The sequence below is a fragment of the Gekko japonicus genome, unplaced genomic scaffold (assembly GCF_001447785.1).
Source record: "Gekko japonicus isolate JY-2015 unplaced genomic scaffold, Gekko_japonicus_V1.1 scaffold291, whole genome shotgun sequence".
NCBI lineage: Eukaryota > Metazoa > Chordata > Lepidosauria > Squamata > Gekkonidae > Gekko > Gekko japonicus.
This window is the reverse complement of record NW_015175978.1, coordinates 1,126,556-1,146,950: the sequence shown is the minus strand read 5'-3', so window position 1 is coordinate 1,146,950 and position 20,395 is coordinate 1,126,556. Positions and strand designations below refer to the sequence as shown.

Sequence of the window (20,395 nt, the reverse complement as noted above, 5' to 3'; positions counted from 1 at the left end):
GGGGACCGGGCGACCTCACCCCTCGGTTTCCTGCCCCCGTGGCCAAACATCCGGGAGACTGCCGTACCGACATGCCTGCCCGAAAGCATCCAGAGTTTGATCGTGCCGTCCTGGCTGGACGTGAGAATTGCTCTGAATCTCTCCACGTATCTGACGCTGACAATGTTCTTCAGGTGTCCCTTCCAAGAGCTTAGGCAGGGCGGGGGGACCAGAGACGTCACCCAGCCGTCCTGGACCTGCCCGAGAGAGAGAGAAAGCTGGTTTAAGAAAAACATAAGCTGGGAAGTGGCTGCTCTTACACAGGCGAGGGCTACCTCCCGCCTGATCTTGAGGGCGCGACACTGCCCAGATTACAGAACAGGGCTTCTTCGAAGGCTCTGTGGAGGAGGGCTATAAGCACAGTGGCATGCCTTCTTGGATGACGCCCAGTTCTCATTAAGAACAGAAGAGAAGCCAGTGTGGGATCCGGCCAGTGGCCCCTCCAGTCCAACACTCTTCTGTGTCACACAGTGGCCAGAAATACCAGGTGCCATCAGGAGGTCCAGCAGTGGGGCCAGGACACCAGACGCCCTCCCACTGTTGGCCCCCCAAGCACCAAGAAGACAGAGCATCACTTGCCCCAGAGTCCCAATCTATACCTTGTGCCTCATAGCCACTGATGGACCTCTGCTCTGTATGATTATCTAATTCCCTTTTGAAGCCGTCCATGCTTTGGGTGAAGAAGGACTTCCTTTTCTGTATTCTAACCCGACTGCTCAGCAATTTCATGGAGTGCCCACGAGTTCTTGTCTTGTGAGAAAGGGAGAAAAGGACTTCCTTCTCTACCTGCTCTATCCCATGCATTATCTTGTAAACCTCGATCATGTCACCCGTCGTTTCTCCAAGCTAAAGAGCCCTAAGCGCTTTAACCTTTCTTCATAGGGAAAGTGTTCCAACCCTTTTATCATTCTAGTTGCCCTTTTCTGAGATGTGGTGACCAGAACTGCACACAGTACTCCGCTTGGGAACAGTGACCATAATGGGACACACGTTAGGAGATGATAGACAGACGGACAGTCAGATGGACGGACAGACAGAGAGACAGACAGAGATGATGATGATGATGATAGATAGATAGATAGATAGATAGATAGATAGATAGATAGATAGATAGATAGATAGATAGATAGATAGATGATAGATAGATAGATGATAGATAGATAGATAGATAGATAGATAGATAGATAGATAGATAGATAGATAGATAGATAGATAGATAGATAGATGATGGACGCATGGACGCATGGACGGATAGATAATAGATGATAGATAGATGATAGATAGATGGATGGATGGATGGATGGATGGATGGATGGATGGATGGATGGATGGATGGATGGATGGATGGATGGACAGAAAGATAATGGATGGATAGATGGATAGACAGACAGACACAGATCAATAAGCGTATGTATAAAGGTAAGCTGGAAAGCCATTGCACCGACGCCCTCTCCCCGCCTGTTCTCAGCCCACAGAAGAAAAAACTGTTAAAATGCAAAAGGGCGGTTTGGCTTGTTCCCAGCCCCCCAGGAGAGAAAAGGGCATTTCTTCACAAGCGGGATCAGCAGCAATTTCATTCAAGGGTTTCTACACAAAGCGACTAACCATCTCAGTCCTTCCGGTGGGCGAGAACTTTGCAGGAACCCGGCAGTATTCTGGGATTAAGCAACAAAAAATATTCTCTGGAGGAGGAGGTTCATCACCAGTTTCCACCTTGGTTTCCTTTTTCTGTGCCGGTCTACAATAGTTCTGGATGTCCCAAATCTAGAGAAGGATGGTGAACCGGTGAAGCATATGTAATAACCTGGCTTGGTTTCAACCAACGTATTGGCATTTCCCCTCTGGAACATAGCCTTTTTGAGCGTTCTCTCTTACACCATCCAGACATTTGCTAGATTTATCACATTCATGTGAACACCTGAAGCTGCCTTCAGCTGAACCAGACCACTGGACCATCAACCTCAGACCGGCGGCAGCTCTCCAGGGTCTCAAGCAATGCCCCCTCTAACCAATGAAGTCTTGTGAGCAAAAATTCTCCTTCGTGAGCTCCTGGCATTAAAGTTGTGAGTGAGCAGTTTAGCTACTGCATAAATTAGCTTGCTCTGGAGCCCTCCTTCCTGAGCTAAGACAAAAAAGTGCGAGCTGGAGGCTAAAAAAAGGTGAGCTGGCTCACACTAACTCAGCTTAGAGGGGACCCTAGTCTCAGGCAAAGGTCTTTCATGCCACCTAACTGCCTGGTCTCTTTTAAGTGGAGGTGCCGGGGATTGAACCTGGGACCTTCTGCGTGCCAAGCAGATGCTCTACCACTGACCCACAGCCCCTTCGCCATCAGTACTATGTGTGGTAAAACAATCTTGCAGGAGTCTGTTTTTACCAAGGGAACAAAAAATTTACCAAGCTAGCCAAAGACCCAAGTTACCAGACCTCAGTGAGGCTCATCCCCTCCCTACTTTAGTCTACCGCACCAAACAGAAATAAGAACCTTTAATTGCCGCCACCAGTAGCAGCAAGGAGAGATCTACAGCTTTTAGGCATCCATTTTAGGCATTCCTTGGTGTGTGTTTTCTTCTTTTCTGCATGTCTTTTGCTCCCTCTAGTGGTCACTTCAATATTACATGGCTGTATCTCTGGCATGTTTCCCTGTACCGCTAAGTGGAGCAAAACGCTTGTGGAGGGGAAGCAAAAGGAACACACAAGCAACAACAAGAAGAAAAAGAGATTGGATTTATACCCGGCCCTTCACTACCGAAAGGTGTCTCAGAGCGGCTTACAAACTCCTTTCCCTTCCCCTCCCCACAACAGACACCCTGCGAGGTCGGTGGGGCTGAGAGAGCTCTGACAGAAACTGCTCTTTTTCCAAGAACAGCTCTTATCAGAACTGTGGCTTGCCCAAGGTAGGGCTGCCAAATGCCCCCGGGGGGCAGAATTCCCCCGGGTTTCGAGCCCACCCCCGCGTGTGCGTCACCCGGAAGTGACGTCACACGCTGGGGGCAGGGCCACGCCATTTGAGGGGAAAACAAAGAGGCTGCCATTTGAGGGGGAAACTCTTTGTTTTCCCCTCAAATGGCGTGGCCCCGCCCCCAGCGTGTGACATCACTTCCGGGTGATGCACACGCGGCATGCACACGCGGCGCGCACACGCGGCGCGCACACGCGCACGATGAGGACACCGGCCGGGAGCCCCCTGCTCCCAGCGAAAATAAATTTGGCAACCCTAGCCCAAGGTCATCCAGCCAGGTGCAAGTGAAGGAGTGGGAAATCAAACCCGGTTCTCCCAGATTAGATTCCGTGCACTTAACCAAGAAGAAGAGATTGGATTTATACCCCGCCCTTCACTACCCAAAGGTGTCTCAGAGCGGCTTACAAACTCTTCCCTTCCCCTCCCCTCTCCACAACAGACACCCTGTGAGGCAGGTGGGGCTGAGAGAGCTCTGACAGAAACTGCTCTTTTTTCAAGAACAACTCTTATCAGAACTACGGCTTGCCCAAGGTCATCCAGCCAGGTGCAAGTGGAGGAGTGGGGAATCAAACCCGGTTCTCCCAGATTAGAGTTTGTGCACTTAACCACTACACCAAACAAAAATGAGTGTGTGGAAGAACCCAACACGATATGCGGCCCTCTTTCTAAACGGCTTCTGGCTGTGCAGAGAATACACTTCCAGCAACTTAGGGGGAGTCAACCCAAAATAAAACCGAAATACTGACTGCAATGTATCCCAAGGAATCTCCAGTAAAAAGGACCAAATTGTTCACATCCGTGGACATCGCGCTGACCAATGTGTCCCGGGCATTTCCGTGGCCTCCTCGGAACTTGCCCATCATTCCACCTTTGCTGCCAACCGCCCAGGCGTAGATGTACCCATCCGCACAGCTGGTCAGCAAAATGGCCGTGTTGGGATCACGCTCGCGAGAATTCAGGAAAAGGATCTAGAAAGGGAGAAATTATTCAAGCAGATAAGCTAGAAATGTACTCTGGCGGTGCCCAAGAGATCTGTCCATGTTTGAACAGCTAATACAGTAGCCTGAGACAATTCAGGCTGTTAGCAGGATCTAGGAGCCTTCGCAAATCTAATCGGTTCCCATCTGAGACAGGCAGAAGCCTCCATGGGAGATGCAAGGGACGTAACATCGACAGTGCCACAGTAACACTGAGGTCATATTTAAAGTAAAGCTAAAGGTTTCCCTTGCTCGAAAGCCAGTCGAGTCTGGCTCTAGGGTTGCGGTGCTCATCTCCGTTTCAAAGCCGAAGAGCCAGCGCTGTCCGAAGACGTTTCCGTGGTCATGTGGCCGGCATGACTAAACACCAAGGTGCACGGAACGCTGTTTCCTTCCCACCGAAGTGGTACCTATATATCTACTTGCAATTTCTTGCTTTCAAACTGCTAGAGGTCATATTTATACAAGCACAAAATGCAAACCCTTCCCCTCAAGTGAAGAGAAACCACATCAGGTTGCGTCCCATGAACTGTGAGCGCTGTAAAATGGGCAAGAGGAAAAGCTGCCCGTGCACAGGGCCTTCTCTGTTGTGGCACCCCACCTTGTAGAACAGCCTGCCCAAGGTGGTCAGGAAGGCTCCCCCTCTCCTGGCTTTCTGCAAACTATGCAAAACTGAATTATTCAAGAGGGTTTTTCTATGCAGGCAATAGGGTTCCAGTGTACTAAATGATTTACAAGTAGGGTTGCCAAGTCAATTTTTCTTACCGGCGGGGGAGCCTCGCTGGGCTCTGGAAGCCGTCCGTCGATGTGCGCGCACCAGCAGCACGTCGCCAGAAGTGACGTGCAACGTTGATCACGTTGAGGGCGTGGCCCCGATCGTCGGAGGGAAAACCATAGAGTTTTCCCTCCGACGATCAGGGCCACGCCCCCAACATGATTGACGTGGTTGTGTCACCTCTGGTGACGCAGCCACGCTGCGCTTCGGCGGGCGTGGCGGGAATCGGACCTCCAAAGCGGAGGTTTACCCGCCACCCGCCTCCCCCTTGGCAGCCCTATTTACAAAGTTACTCAGAAAAGTTATTAGGGACTGCAGTCTGTACCACTGTGTATAGTTTGCTGTTAAGTTGAAACCTACTATATAATTCTGCATCCTTTAATGTGTTGTGTGTTAAAACTTATGCTTGGCGTCCGTGCGGTTTCTAGACTTCCGGTGGGTTCTACGACCCTCATCCTATTGCGTTGCTTATTGAATGTCCCATCCTGTTGCTGGTACTGACTCACGCTACACAATCCACCTCGAGTCCAAGTGAGAAAGGAGGAGGGTAAAAACGCAAATAGATAAATACACAAGTCTTCCCCACCTGCCATGATCTGGGCTGTGCAAACAAGGCCTAGCAGGCCCAGGGAGCCTGTGTAGCAGTGGGAGGAGGCCAGGCCTACAACTCCCAGAAGCCCCTGAGAGGTTTTAAAGCCAAGATTAGCCAACCACAGAGAAAGGGGACTTATAATAAAAAGAGCTGGTACAGAGGAAGAGTTGTTGTTCTTCCCAGGGAACAGGGCCAGAAGGGAGGCTGCTGTGGGGAAAGGCTTGCCAAGTCCCCCAGGGGGGCGGGGGAAACTCCGCCCCAGAGGCCCGTTCCCCGGCGGCGGCGGATCGGGCCCCGGGGGGAACTCCACCCCGACGTGCACGTCACCCGGAAGTGACGCGACCATGCCGGGCACGCTGGGAGCGGGGCCACGGTCATCCGAGGGAAAACTCTATGGTTTTCCCTCAGATGGCCGTGGCCCCGCCCCCAGCGTGCCCGGCATGCCTGCGTCACTTCCAGGTGACGTGGATGCGGCGCGCGCTCCAGCCGCAAGCCAGGAGTCCCCCGCTGCGGCTCCATTCTCACTTGGCAACCCTATGTGGGGAAGGCTGAGTAGTCTAGTGTCACTTGAGAGAGTGAACGAGGGACGGTATATATTTAGACGCGTTAGGGCATTTGATTTCTTTTCTTTTCACCCACTTACTGTTATTATTCTGCACCTTGTTTGTTTGACCTCCTATAAAATAAACCATTTTCACTGTTGTTTACTCTACCTGGTGGACCTGTTGATGGCACCTGGTATTTCTGGCCCCTGTGTGACACAGAGGGTGCGTTCAGACGCGGCGTTTGCAACGGTATAGGTGCCGGTTGCAATCGGTGTACTTACCGGCGTTCACACGTAGAACATCTGCCTTCCGTCCCTAACCGTTGCAAAGCCCTTTAAACCATTGTACTCTGCCACTAGGTCCCCAAGTGGTGGTATCCTGAGTGCAACGGTTGTAATCGCTGTACCCGCCGTCTGATCGCTCTCCACCGTTGAGAAACAACTTCCGTTCGGAAGCCTGAGGCTTCCGATTTGCGCCCGCCTTTTTTTTTTTTAAGGTCGGCGATATGCGCTTGGGCGAAACTTCACCCTGGCGTTTGTTTTTTAAAAAAAGAAAAGGGCCTTAGTTTAGCGTTCAGACCAGGGCAGACGAACAGAGGTGGGTTGGCCCTTGCCTGCCTCTGCGTAGCAACCCTGGACTCCCTTGGTGGTCTCCCATCCAAGGACTAACCAGAGCTAATCCTGCTTAGTTTCCAAGATCCAATGAGATCAGGCTACTCTGGGCCGTTCAGACCAGGGCAGATGAACAGAGGTGGTTTGCCATTGCCTGCCTCTGCATAGCAACCCTGGACTTCCTTGGTGGTCTCCCATCCAAGGACTAACTAGAGCCGATCCTGCTTGGCTTGTGAGCTCTGCTGAGATCACTGTAGCCGGGGCCATCCGGGTCACTGTACCCCCGAGACAATAAGGAGAGAGAGAGAGAGAGTTTGGATTTATACCCCGCCCTTCACTACCGAAAGGCGTCTCAGAGCGGCTTACAAACTCCTTTCCCTTCCCCTCCCCACAACAGACACCCTGTGAGGTGGGTGGGGCTGAGAGAGCTCTGACGGAAACTGCTCTTTTTCAAGAACAGCTCCTTATCAGAGCTACGGCTTGCCCAAGGTCATCCAGCCAGGTGCAAGTGGAGGAGTGGGGGAATCAAACCCGGTTCTCCCAGGTTAGAGTCCGCGCACTTCACCACTACACCAAACTGGAAAGCAGAACCACCAACCTTCTCCACTGCAACCTGGGAGCTCCCCACTTCTTCCTGCCAGGTTGGCATGTTTGCTTTCGGAGGGCCGGTTGCACCAATGTCAACATCATCTGGTTCTTGGAGCAGGTTTTTGTGGCTTCCTTGCGCATACCAGGCTGGCTGCAAGGAAGAAGAAGAAGACGAAGGAGAAGAGGAGGAGGAGGAGAGTGGATTCACACCCCATGGCCCTTCACTACCCGAAGGAGTCTCAGAGCGGCTTACAAACTCCTTTCCCTTCCCCTTCCTACAACAGACGCCCTGTGAGGTAGGCGGGGCTGAGAGAGCTCTCTGAGAACTGCCCTTGAGAGAACAGCACTGAGAGAACTTGTGACTGACCCAAAGTCAAACCAGCAGCTGCATGTGGAGGAGTGGGGGAATCAAACTCAGTTCTCCCAGATTAGAGTCCGCGCACTTCACCACGACACCAAACTGGGCTCAGAAGAAGAAAAGGAGGAGGAGTTTGGATTTATGCCCCGCCCTTTACTACTCGAAAGAGTCTCAGAGCAGCTTACAAACTCCTTTTCCCTCCTCCTCCCGACAACAGACACCCTGCGAGGTAGGCGGGGCTGAGAGAGCTCTTGACAGAAACTGCTCATTTTCAAGAACAGCTCTGACCAGAACTACAGCTTGCCCAAGGTCATCCAGCAGCTGCGAGTGGAGGAATGGGGAATCAAACCTGGTTCTCCCATATTAGAGTCCGCGCACTTAACCACGACACCGAACTAGAGAATGTCAAGCCCAACCTGTCCTCCCTCCACAGTCAGTCTATTAGAGTGGGCAACTAAGCATGCCTGGACATTGGAGGGGGGGAGCCCTACATCACCCTAAGTGTCTACACGTGTTAACTCCTTGAATGGGATGCCTCTCTTGGTCTCAACCTGGGAGCTGCCCTCTGCCCTCTCCTATCCTCTCTCCCTTTGTCCTCTCCCTCGCTGCACATGGCCTTCCATGGAGATACACATATCTTCAAGTCCCTCCTGGGGAGTCAGTGCCCTCATACTCCCACACACATGATGCCGGATTCACTGGCCATTTGTGATCGGGAAAAATCCTCTTCAGATTGGGCCTCTCTTGACTACGACCTGAATGCGAACTGGATCTACTTGAATAAAGGTAAGTTTACCTTTTTCTGCAATATAATTATTGGAAGCTTTATTTACTGCACTCGGGATCACACTCCTATGACTGGGCAAAACTCTGCTGTATTAACCAAATATCGCCATGAAGTCAAGCCTATCGGCAACCCAAGACCGATGACTCCCAGGGGGAGGGGGGAGCACCATGTTTGTGAGCCTCAGGCCCGTCCCACATGATTGGGGGGGGGGTTTGTCCTTACAATGCCCTCAAAATAGCTATGCGCGTCCCATCCCTTGACCGTGGCCAGCAAAGTCATTTACAGTGGCCACCGAATCGTTTTGCATATATCCACCAATGACCCAATGTGATACTCTTGGGATATAAAAGAAACCAGGGAAGCAGCTAAAAAGAAACCAAGCCACCACCTGCACTCTGATGTGGGTGACCATCTTGGTTGAGGAGGAGGAGGAGGTGGAGGAGGAGATTAGATTTATACCCCGCCCTTCAGTACCCGAAGGAGTCTCAGAGCGGCTGACAACCTTCTTTCCCTTCCCCTCCCCACAACAGACGCCCTGTGAGGGAGGTGGGGCTGAGAGAGCTCTCGCGAGAACTGCTCGTGAGAGAACACAGCTCGAGAGAACTTGTGACTGACCCAAGGTCACACCGGCTGGCTGCATGTGAAGGAGTGGGGGAAATCAACCCCGGTTCTCCCAGACTAGAGTCCATGCTCCTAACCACTACATCAAACTGGCTCTCAGTTAGTCCAAAGAGGTATTTCTAGGTATAACAAATAACCACACCTTAAGACAGATAAGGGAATCGGGCCAGATCCATCTACAGGCATGTATTCATAAGACACTTGACATTAAAGGCCCATGACTCAGGGCCATGAGAATGACTTCATGCTAAGGTTGCTGACCTCCAGTTGGGCCATAAAGATCTCCTGGAATTACGACCGACCTCCAGACGAGAGAAATCAGTTCCCCTGGAGAAAATGGCTGTTTTGGGAGAGGGGTCTCCAGGGCCTTATTTCCTCCTGCTGAGGACACTCCCCCCCAAAACCCCGCCCTCCTCAGGCTCCACCCCCAAATCTCCAGGAACTTCCCAACCCACATATGGCAACCCTTCTTCACGCTGACCGAAAGCTCAAAATATCTCATTTCCCTGGCTGAAAGGCTTACAAGACATTATCTGGGAGTTGGGCACTTAAAGCTCCTCTCGGGCGGCCTATGGAACCACAGAGTGATTAACGCATGGAATTCACTGCCACAGGAGGTGGCGGCGGCTACAAGCATGGACGGCCTCAAGAGGGAATTGGATCAACATATGGAGCAGAGGTCCATCAGTGGCTATGAGCCACAAGGTATAGGTAGGAACTCTCAGTCTGGGGCAAGGGATGCTCTGTCTTCTTGGTGCTTGGGGGGGGGGGCAACAGTGGGAGGGCTTCTAGTGTCCTGGCCCCACTGGTGGAATCTCCTGATGGCACCTGGTATTTTTGGCCACTGTGTGACAGAGTGTTGGACTGGATGGGCCGTTGGCCTGATCCAACACTGGCTTCTCTTATGTTCTTATAAGATGGAATTGGATAAGCCTATGGAGCAGAGGTCCATCATTGGCCATTAGCCACAAGATACAGATAGGAACTCTCAGTCTGGGGCAAGGGATGCTCTGTATTCTTGTTGGTTGGGGGGGTCAACAGTGGGAGGGCTTCTAGTATCCTGGCCTCACTGTTGGACCTCCTGATGGCCCCTGGTCTTTTTGGCCACTGTGTGACACAGAGTGTTCGACTGGATGGACCACTGGCCTGGTCCAACATTGGCTTCTCTTATGTTCCACCATGAACCCGCCAACAGAGCTACCTACCTGGGGCTGTAAAGTTTTGTGGCTAGACGAAGACAGGAAACTGTTGCGCTGGGGGTAGTTCGCGCTGGAAGGTCTCAAGGTGAGTTTTGTCCGAGAGTGGGACGAGGACCTTTTCCCAACCTCCTCCCGGGACAAACCTGCCTTAATTGGAGTCTCTTTCAGGATGGTTCCATCTGCACTCATGAGGAACTCCTGGTCAAAGGCAAGACAAGGACACATTTCAGCACGGGCAACGCCCCAGAGGCCCCGCTGAGGTCTCTTCTTCTTCTACGTGCTCAATGTTTTCATACATTCAGAATTTAACAGAGTTTACAGAGCCATAGAGTCAGAAGGGACCTCCAGGGTCTTCTAGTCCAAACCCCCGGCACGATGCAGGAAATTGCTGAGCGGTCGGGTTAGAACGGATAAAAGGAAGTCCTTCTTCACCCACAATTCCTTTGTATAAAAAACTTCAGGAGTGCAATAGTTCCACGTCATATGTGAGTACAGCTATACACGGCTGGCTTCACTGCCGCGTTCACGTTACGCTTCTTCAGATAGCTGGTACTCTTTAGCTGTGAACTGAAAGTTATATTTCCATGTCATATTTACTATATTACAACATATTAACTATATCCCCAACTGGCAGTGAAGCCGGCCGTGTATAGCTGTACTCACATATGACGTGGAACTAAGGAATTGTGGACTCTAATTCTATTCTCCCTTTGTATCAAGTACTTTTTGCTCCTAGCTCTGTATATATATAGGTTCTTTAACAAAGATTTCAAAATGTTTGAATTGTTTCATACAATATAATTTTTCTGCTTATGTTCATAATTCATTCACGGAGTGTCTTTATAGTTATAAAACCTCAAGGTGGTAGCTAGACACCTTCTAGGACTACAGCTGATCTCCAATTGACAGAGATCATCTCCCCTGGAGAAAACAGCTGCTTTGGAGGGCGGTCCCTCCCCTCCCCCAAACCCCGCCCTCCTCCGGCACCATCCCCAGGTATCTCCCAACCCAGAGGGGGGCAACCTTGCAAGCAGCCCTGCAAAAAAAAAAACCCACAACCTCAATTGGTAAACTACATTTAACGTACCCTTTTGGGGAGAAGGACCAAAGGACTCTGGGATGCGTTAAACCTGCAGAACGCCTGGCCGGAATTTATGTTCCACAGCACAATGTCTCCGTTGCAGGACGAGGTCACCAACAGCTTATTGCCGTAACTGTCTATCGCCACGACGTCGTCCGAGTGATACGACTTCCAGTGCTTACATTCAATGACTTTCTCCTCTTCCTTGGTGTCCCTGTTTGTAAAAAGAAAAAGAAAAGAATTAAGCCGCTCACTCAGACTGGCGTGAAGTCGAAGCAACCCCAACACAATCACTCTCCGCCCCCCAACTTTGGTCCGCTCCACATTTGCCTGCAACCCCGGCTTTTCTCAGTGTTTCAGTCAAGGCAATTAGGGGCGGGTTCTACATTGGCTTTTCCCTCTGTTGTACGAAACCCACCGTTGGAACAGAAATTCCCCTCTGCGTTGCGTGCCACTTTCGCCTTCTGTGACCATCGGGTTTTACCGTACCTTCTGCATAGATTTATGGCCGTCCAGGGGTGACTTTGCAGTCGGCACGGCATTGCCCTAAGGTATTTGAATGTGGTTCCGAGCGGCACTTTCTCCTCCTGCTGAGAAAACGTGGAGCGAATGCTAGATGCAGAATCGCCCCGAGTCCGCAGCAAAACGGCATCCAAATAACCCGGGTGTTGTGTACTAGCGGAACCGCACACACGGTGGGATTTTCAGTACACGACACCGGGGCAACAGCAGGATGAAACCAGGCTGAACACTGAAGTGCAGAATGGGGGGGAAACCCAGAATAAAAAGAAGGCTGAACTTGATTTTAGTGCGGGGGGGGGCTGGTTTAAAAAGAAGGTTGAATTCGATTTCAGTGCAGAATTGCTTGGAGGACACCGGCTGCGGCAAACATGAGAGTGCGGAAACGGCCTTTGTCCCCCTCTCAAGAGCTCCAAAGCCCCCTGGACTTCTTAGATTTTTTTATGGTGGGAAACTCTAGACACTGCAGCCAAAGTGGACCTAAGGCAAGGGGAGGTAGTGTTACCAGTAGGGTTGCGAATTCCAGGTTGAAAATTCCTGGAGCCTTGGGGGTGGAGCCTGGGGAGGGCGGGGTTTGGGGAGGGGAGGGGCTTCAGTGGGTTTTACTGCCATGGAATTCACCCTCCAAATGAGCCATTTCCTCCAGGGGAACTGATCTCTGTCTGGAAATCCGTTCGGGGTGGGTGGGGGTGGCCGTGTTGGTCCGAAGCAACAGAATAAAACTGTCCAGGGGCACCTTTAAGACCAACAAAGTTTATTTCTGGGTATGAGCCTTGAGGGTCACCATACCGAAAAGGTCGGGAAGCACTGCTCTAGACAGCTTCCTCGCTCTCCTTCCCAAAATACACCTAGGTAAGAGAGACAGCGGTTGCATTCAGACTGGCGGTTTGGCCCGATAGAGGCACATTTCACAAACGGATTAAATGGGCCCGGTCACACAGCCACATCTGTCAGGCGTTCCCCGGGCGTACTCACCCTGTCAGAGGACGACTTGGAGCTGTGTTAAAAAGCCACCACCTCCCAAGTGGTGGTTTTGTTTCCCCGTGCATTCATTGCGCATGGCCGGATGTCTGAACATGGGGGAGCGCGCGCAGAACGGATTTGGCAGTCTGAACCTGCAGATCCGTTCTGCCGCTAGGGAGGCATCTTTTTTAAATTGCCTATGTGCACATGCACGTATGTGCATATGCACGCACATGTGCTCCTATGCGCGCACATGAATTTTGGAAATTTTTTGGCAGCGCGGTCCATGCCTACAATAATGTGGATGCTTTACCAGGGATGTCTCCGTGGGTAACCCGCAACAGGGTGCGCTGTGTGGTTGCTATGCCCCACAACACTTTAAACCAGTTCAATTAGAGGCGGCACCATATTGCGCCAAGCCGCCAGTGTGGACACAGCCAGTGTGGTGCAGTGGTCATAGCGTCACACTAAGCAGTGTTAGAAGGCCGGTATAAAAAGGTACCTCTGTCAGAGCGACTATGCCCGTGCAGTTCAGGGAAAGTTGAAACAACTGAATATATTTAACTCCACTGTGTATTTGATGAAACCATCAGAGTAAAGATTATCCATCCTATCTTAAGGAGGTACCATGGATACTTGGACAAGGAGATAAGTAGGAAGCTATTATTTGATCCTGCTCCACAGCGCATAACTGCGCTAAATTTTTAACAAGAGCTCAAAAAATACGTGCTGCACGTGTAGAACAATACTAGAGACAATCGAGAAGGTCTAGGATATGGGGAGTAGAATTGTATAATCCATGTGACACTTATTCAATAGTTGAATAATTTTTATTCAACGTTGAGAGAGTATTGTAGAAAGTTACGAGTTTTAGCAATTTTGTAATTAACATAGGCAGTTTAAACGCAGTTTTAAACCTAAATATTTTATATTTTATATATTTTATTGGTACCCTTTTTTGTATTGATTGTGATTGACTTGTGCTGGTTATATACCGAATAAACTATGACTGACTGACCGATCTGGGAGACCCCAAGTTTGAATCTCCACTCTGCTATGGAAGCTTGCTGGGTGGCCTCGGGCCAGTCACACACTCCCAGCCTGAAGTACCTCACAGGGTTGTTGCGAGGATAAAAAGGGGAGAGGAGAATGATGTAAGGCGCTTTGGGTCCCCATCCGGGAGAAAGACAAGGCATTAGTGAGGCAAACACATAAAGTAAATAAAAATCAGAGAGAAGTTCACTCCCTCCTGCAAATGATCCCTACCAACCGAGGCCTAATTGTTCCCTCGGAGGGTCTAATCTAGAAGAAGAGGAGGAGGAGGAGATTGGATTTCTACCCCACCCTTCACTACCCGAAGGAGTCTCAGAGCGGCTTACAAACTCCTTTCCCTTCCCCTCCCCACAACAGACACCCTGGGAGGTAGGTGGGGCTGAGAGAGCTCTGAGAGAAGAAGAGATTGGATTTATACCCCGCCCTTCACTGCCCAAAGGAGTCTCAGAGCGGCTTACAAACTCCTTTCCCTTCCCCTCCCCACAACAGACACCCCGTGAGGTAGAAGAAGAAGATGAGACTGGATTTATACCCCTTGCCCTTCACTACCCAAAGGAGTCTCAGAGCGGCTTACAAACTCCTTTCCCTTCCCCTCCCCCCACAACAGACACCCTGTGAGGTCAGTGGGGCTGAGAGAGCTCTGACAGAAACTGCTCTTTTTCAAGAACAGCTCTGAGAGAACTATGGCTTGCCCAAGGTCATCCAGCAGGTGCAAGTGGAGGAGTGGGGAATTAAACCTGGTTCTCCCAGATTGGAGTCCGCGCACTTAACCACGAGACCAAACTGGCTATAGTGCTGGGCTGAAGCCCCTGACATGCCCAGACTGCCCCCCCCCCCGTTGGCTTCCGACTTACAGGTACCAGGTCACTCTCCTACTCCACCCCGACACGAAAATCTTGTTATTCAGGTATAAGACGCAGCTGATCTGCTCCAAAGACATGAGAGCAAAAGGAAGGAAAATACAGAGAGCTGTTTACGTGGTCAAGGAAATCATCACAAAGATCCGTCTACGATACACGGCGGGTGGAAAGTGCCGCCAAGTCCCAGACCCCTCGTTGCAACCCTTGAGTGGGCTTTCAAGGCAAGAGACAAAGGTCGAATCTGCATCTGCATTTACAAATCAGTTTCGTGCTGCTGTGACGCCGTCTTTCTCTATGCCTGTTTGAACGTTTTTTGGAGAAGATTCATTTCAAGTGGTGTGGAGGCGCAATGACAGTGGAGCCGCCACGAGAGGGCGATAAACATATGCAGACATGCAAAAGCATGCTAGCACTGTCGAGGTATGAAAACGAAAGCAAATGCAGACAACTTTTTTGAAGACGAAGTCCGAAGGCTGGGACACCGGTGGGAAATACAAATGCAGATTCGACCAAAGAGAGGTGGTTTTGCCATGGCCTGCCTCTGCATAGCAACCCTGAACTTCCTTGGTGGTCTCCCATCCAAATACTGACCAGGGCCAATCCTGCTTAGCTCCCGAGATCTGATGAGGTCAGGCTAGCCTGGGCCATCCAGGGCAGGGTAGAGGTGGTGTTGATACTGCCTGCCTCTGCGTAGCGACCCCGGACTTCCTTGGTGGTCTCCCATCCAAGTACTGACCAGGGCTGAACCTCCTTAGCTTTTGAGATCTGATGAGATCGGGCTAGTCTGGCCCATCCAGATCAGGGCAGACAAACAGAGGAGGATAAATTATTAGGGGCTGTGGTCTATACTGTTGGGAAAACAGGCAAAAAAATACCTAAATACTCAAGGGTTTGCAATGGATCTTCACTTCACTGGAGAGGAGACATTTCTTTCTGTGTAAAAAGCTGTATTTCTAAGGGAAGGGGTCGCATGGAAAGCTTCAGAAACAAAAGAGATATCTAGAGCTACATCTTTAAATCTTACAGCCAGTGTTCCCTCTAAGCTGAGTTAGTGTGAGCTAGCTCACAGTTTTTAAGCCTCCAACTCACACATTTTTGTCTTTGCTCAGGAAGGATAGCTCCAGAGCAAACTAATTGATGCAGTAGCCAGATCCCTCGCTCACAACTTTCATGCCAGTCGCTCACAAAGGAGAATTTTTGCTCCAGAGCTTAGAGGGAACATTGCTTACAGCTACAGACACGTGGTCACACAACAATGGAGATTGTCCTTCTTCTTGACCCCTAGAAGGAAGTCACCTGAACACAGTAACCAATGATTGCTAGTAAACAGACTTAGATTTTCCCGGGCTATCTTCCCATCGGCTCTGAGCCAAGTTTCCCTTCCAGGTCAGTCTAAACAATAGCACAGAAGGTAAACACCAGTTTAACCCTATAATGACTGGAATCTAGACCTAGCACCCCACACATTTCCAACAAATACTACCATGTATAGCTTGCTGAAACTACGATCCGACTGCGTAATTTCCCCCATCATTTAATGTGCCATGTTAAGACTTCTCCTTTGCTCCAGTTCTATTTTCAGACTTCTGGTTAGTTCTACAACTCTTGATTCCTATAAGCTTTGTTCACCGAGTGTCCTGTACCGTCGATTGTCTCAACCCGCTCTCTGTAATCCGCCTTGAGTCCAAGTGAGAAAGGCAGACTATAAATGGCGTCCATGAATAAAAAGAGAATTTTAAAAAATGAAATTCATTTCTGACATTCACTGCGACAATGGCACGTCGTGTGAACAAACAAGCCATTATGGGTGTGCAAGAGCCCTGGCACACGTGTGCTGCCCCAGCAGAGATTAGAATAGTAACGCATAGCAAGTTGTACTGTAGCTTTAAATTTATAAGAATTCTGGGAAATGTAGTTCTAGTAACCTCGAAGTCAGCTGGTTAGAGGTAGCCTTCCTGATTGGTTCTATATGGCCTTTTTCCTTTGATACATTTGCCCAGGGGAAAAGTTGTTTATTACCCTCCTCCTCCACTACCCCCTGTATATAGGGGGCAGTGCCTCCTCCCGGTATGTTTGTAACCTCAGAGCTAGCAAGACGGGAGAAACACAGCTCCTTTTATCACACGAATCACTCAAGGACTTGGGGCTTTAAGGCTCCTAACGGCTATTGAAAAAGGGAAACTTTACTGAACCTTTGAATGCTTAAGAGTTGAATAAAAAGTTGATGTTAAATGAGTGAAGACACTGCATTGAATATTTAGCTGTTCTCAGAGCCAGCTCATGCTGCCGGGAACAGCATAACGCGCTTGGCTGCAGATTCCAGTGCACTGCAGCTGCGGTTGACATGGCGGTGATTATCGGCAAGGACAGAGGCTAACTAGGAACGGATACCACCAGTTTGACACCAAAGGCAGAGAGATTTAGGTAAAGTCCAACTTAAGCAAAGAACTCTTGAAGCAAATCTGAAAGGGGGGAGGGAGACATCCATGACTAGCCAGAGATATTCCTTTTCTGCCAGGGCTCTTTTTGTGGAAAAAGCCCAGCAGGAACTCATTAGCATAATAGGCCACACCCAGCAGCAGAAACTCATTAGCCTATTAGGCCACACCCCTGACAGCACAGCTCATTGGCAAATTAGGCCGCACCCCCGTGTTACCAGAAGTGTGGTCATCCAGCCACACCCACCTTTTGCTTCTTATTCTGTTGACCTTGTTTGTGGTCAAAACCCAGGGCCTTTTTTAACTCCTTTGCATGTTAGGCCACACACCCCTTAATGTAGCCAATCCGAATGAGTTCCTGCTGTTGGGTGTGGCCTATTATGCTAATGAGTTCCTGCTGGGCGTGGCCAACTTGGGAGCCAGCCGGAACTCCGTTCCTGTGCGTTCCTGCCCAGAAATAGCCCTGCCTTTCTCCCACCAGGACTGACCTCGTTCCTGTCCACCGAAGGCAGCACGGCGAGGCAGGCCCCGCTGTTGAAATTCCATAGCTTGATCGTCCCATTTTTCAGGCCGGTGATCAACCTCCTCTCCGGCGCATCGAAGGTCATCGCCGTGATCTCCACCAGCTTGCCTTGGGAAGTGGGGAACTCCATGATCTTCTGCCCAGTCATGATATCCCAGACGCTAATCAGTCCGTTGTAGTAGCCACTCACGACCTGCGAGGAAAAAACAGTGGGGGGAATTGACTCGAGAAAGCTTCGGTCGGCCTCTCTGGCGGATGGAACTTTTGAGCACAGCACAAGTTTTGCTATCCGGCACTTTGGGCTACCCGGAACACTCAGTTAATAAGCCTTGCCCAGAGCACAAACTCCTCTTCCTCATCAGCTCACCCCCTACGTCCTTGGGGTGAGCTGAGGAGAACTGAGAGCCAGTTTGTTGCAGTGGTTAAGCGCAACATTATAAGAGGATACCCAGATGGGTCGCACCTATAGAAGCTCTAGAAATACCATCATTGTATCTTCATGGGGGAAGCTGTTCCTATGAAAATTTGTTAGATAGTGGGAATAACCTTAAAACATTAGATAGCTTGAAAGCCCAAAAAATAGAGCTGACCTGGTTGCAAAACTTTCAGTTGAAATCACGATTCAAGGAAGATGTAAAGATCGGCTTTTACGGAAAAGAAACAGATTTAGATAAGGCTTGGCTTATAACGGAAGTGCAACTGATTAAAAAGATATATAACATTCTTTTAGAGAAAAAGATACAGGAAGATGTGATATGGGCCAGTTGGAAATTATGGAACAGAGATTTAGGATATGAAATAGATAAACATAAATGGTTGCAAATTTGGGAAACAAACATAAAAATTACACGGGCTACAACCTTCAAAGAGAACATATATAAAGTAGTACATAGGTGGTACCTGCACCCGTCAAGACTGGCAAAATATGGTAATAATGGGACAAACATTTGTTGGAAATGTCATCAAAATATTGGCACATACCTCCATATGTGGTGGACGTGCACCAAAGCTAAGAAATATTGGGAGGAAGTTAGAAAATGGATAGCAGAAATTATGGGTCTAGCAATACCATTAAAACCAGAAATCTTCCTTTTGAATATTATGACTGATGTAAGGGGTAAAGAAGAGAAAACGCTGCTATTGTACTGTATAACTGCTGCCAGAATAAGTTATGCCAGATATTGGAAAACTGAGAAAATTCCAGACAAATTAGAAGTCATTGAAAAATGGTTTGATGTCGCTGAGATGGATAAATTATCAAATGCACTAAAAGGGAAAGATGAAGAAATCTATAACAAGAAATGGAAAAGATTACTTGAATGGAAATGTAATTAACTGACTAGGATGTTATTAGGAAATTTTTGAGAGGAACTCCTACGGCTGTATGCCTGTCTTTGTAAATATTACTGACAATTTATTTGTTATATTACGATTCGTTGGGTGTGGGTGATTGGGGAAAATGAATAAAAATATTTATTAAAAAAAAAAAGAGCACAGATTCTAATCCGAGAGAATCGGGTTTGATTCCCCGCACCTCCACATGCAGCTGCTGGTGTGACCTTGGGTCACTCACAAGTTCTTTCAGAGCTGTTCTCTCAAGAGCAGTTTGGCGTAGTGGTTAAGTGCGCGGACTCTAATCTGGGAGAACCCGGTTTGATTCCCCACTCCTCCACTTGCACCTGCTGGATGACCTTGGGCAAGCCATAGTTCTGGCACAGCTGTTCTTGAAAAAGAGCCGTTTCTGTCAGAGCTCTCTCAGCCCCACCTACCTCACAGGGTGTCTGTGGTGGGGAGGGGAATGGAAAGGAGTTTTTAAGCCGCTCTGAGACTCCTTTGGGTAGAGGCTTTCTTTCTTTTCTTTTCTTTTTTGAGCCCCCCGAAGGGGATTTTTTTAACATCAGAGTCCTTCAGCCTTCACTTCTCCTTGCCCCGTCTCTTCCGCAACTTATAAGGGCTTTTAGGAGCTGCTGCCCCTTTCTCTGAAAGAGAGTCCTTTCCGGAAGAATCCGAGTCCAGCTTGCCACTGGACTTACTGTCCTCCCCTTCTCTTTCTTCCTCCTCTGGCCCTCCCAACTAGACTCTTAAAAATTCCCGAGCTTTCAGAACAGAGTCAATCTTTTCTTTTTTATACTTGATTTTGAAGGTGACGCCTTCTGGAGTTAGCCATCTATATCCAATTGAATTTGTCTGAAGAAAGAGATCTTTGTATTTCTTTCTCCTTTGCCTTATTTCAAATGGAATGTCTTTGAGTACTCTTATGACATTTCCCCCCACTTTCAGGGGTACTCCAGATACTGCTTTCAGGATTTCATCCCTCACATGCCTCTTCAAGAATCTTACGACAATTTCCCCAGGCAGATGATTTTTCTTTATATATTCTGAATATGACCTGAATATGACCTGTATATATTCTGAATATGACCTGTAGACCACATTCATATCAGCTGTTCCACCGTCATCTCTGTCACTGGGGCCAGTATTTCACACATCGTTTCCTTTAGATTCTCACCCTTAGTCTCTGGCATGCCCTTGAAGCGAAGGATCATATTAGCCTTTTCCATTTGTAATTGCAGCAGCTGATCTTCTGTGGAGAAGGTAGAGGCCTTCATAAGAACATCAGAAGAGCCCTGCTGGATCAGACCAGTGGTCCATCTAGTGCAGCATCCTGTCTCACACAGTGGCCAACCAGTTCCTCTGGAGGTCCCAACAATGGAGCAGAGAGGCTGAGGCCTTCCCCTGATTTTGCCTCCTGGCACTCAGATTTGGAGATTGGAGGAGAGGAGATTGGATTTATACCCCGCCCTTCACTACCCAAAGGTGTCTCAGAGCGGCTGACAAACTCCTTTCCCTTCCCCTCCCCACAACAGACACCCTGTGAGGTAGGCAGGGCTGAGAGAGCTCTTGACA

The 20,395-nt window shown here is 49.4% G+C and overlaps 1 protein-coding gene across 1 annotated transcript in view; it reads right to left on the bottom strand.

The window, feature by feature from the left end:
- EFCAB8 (EF-hand calcium binding domain 8) overlaps positions 1 to 20,395 on the bottom strand; it is a 59,418-nt gene that overhangs the window by 9,391 nt on the left and 29,632 nt on the right. The window contains exons 14-20 of the mRNA XM_015426175.1: positions 17,454 to 17,681; positions 14,522 to 14,592; positions 11,139 to 11,346; positions 10,058 to 10,249; positions 7,097 to 7,237; positions 3,745 to 3,966; positions 20 to 236 (exon numbers count right to left, since the gene is read on the bottom strand). Coding sequence (XP_015281661.1) covers positions 20 to 236; positions 3,745 to 3,966; positions 7,097 to 7,237; positions 10,058 to 10,249; positions 11,139 to 11,346; positions 14,522 to 14,592; positions 17,454 to 17,681 — 1,279 coding nt within the window. The remainder of the gene's footprint in view (positions 1 to 19; positions 237 to 3,744; positions 3,967 to 7,096; positions 7,238 to 10,057; positions 10,250 to 11,138; positions 11,347 to 14,521; positions 14,593 to 17,453; positions 17,682 to 20,395) is intronic.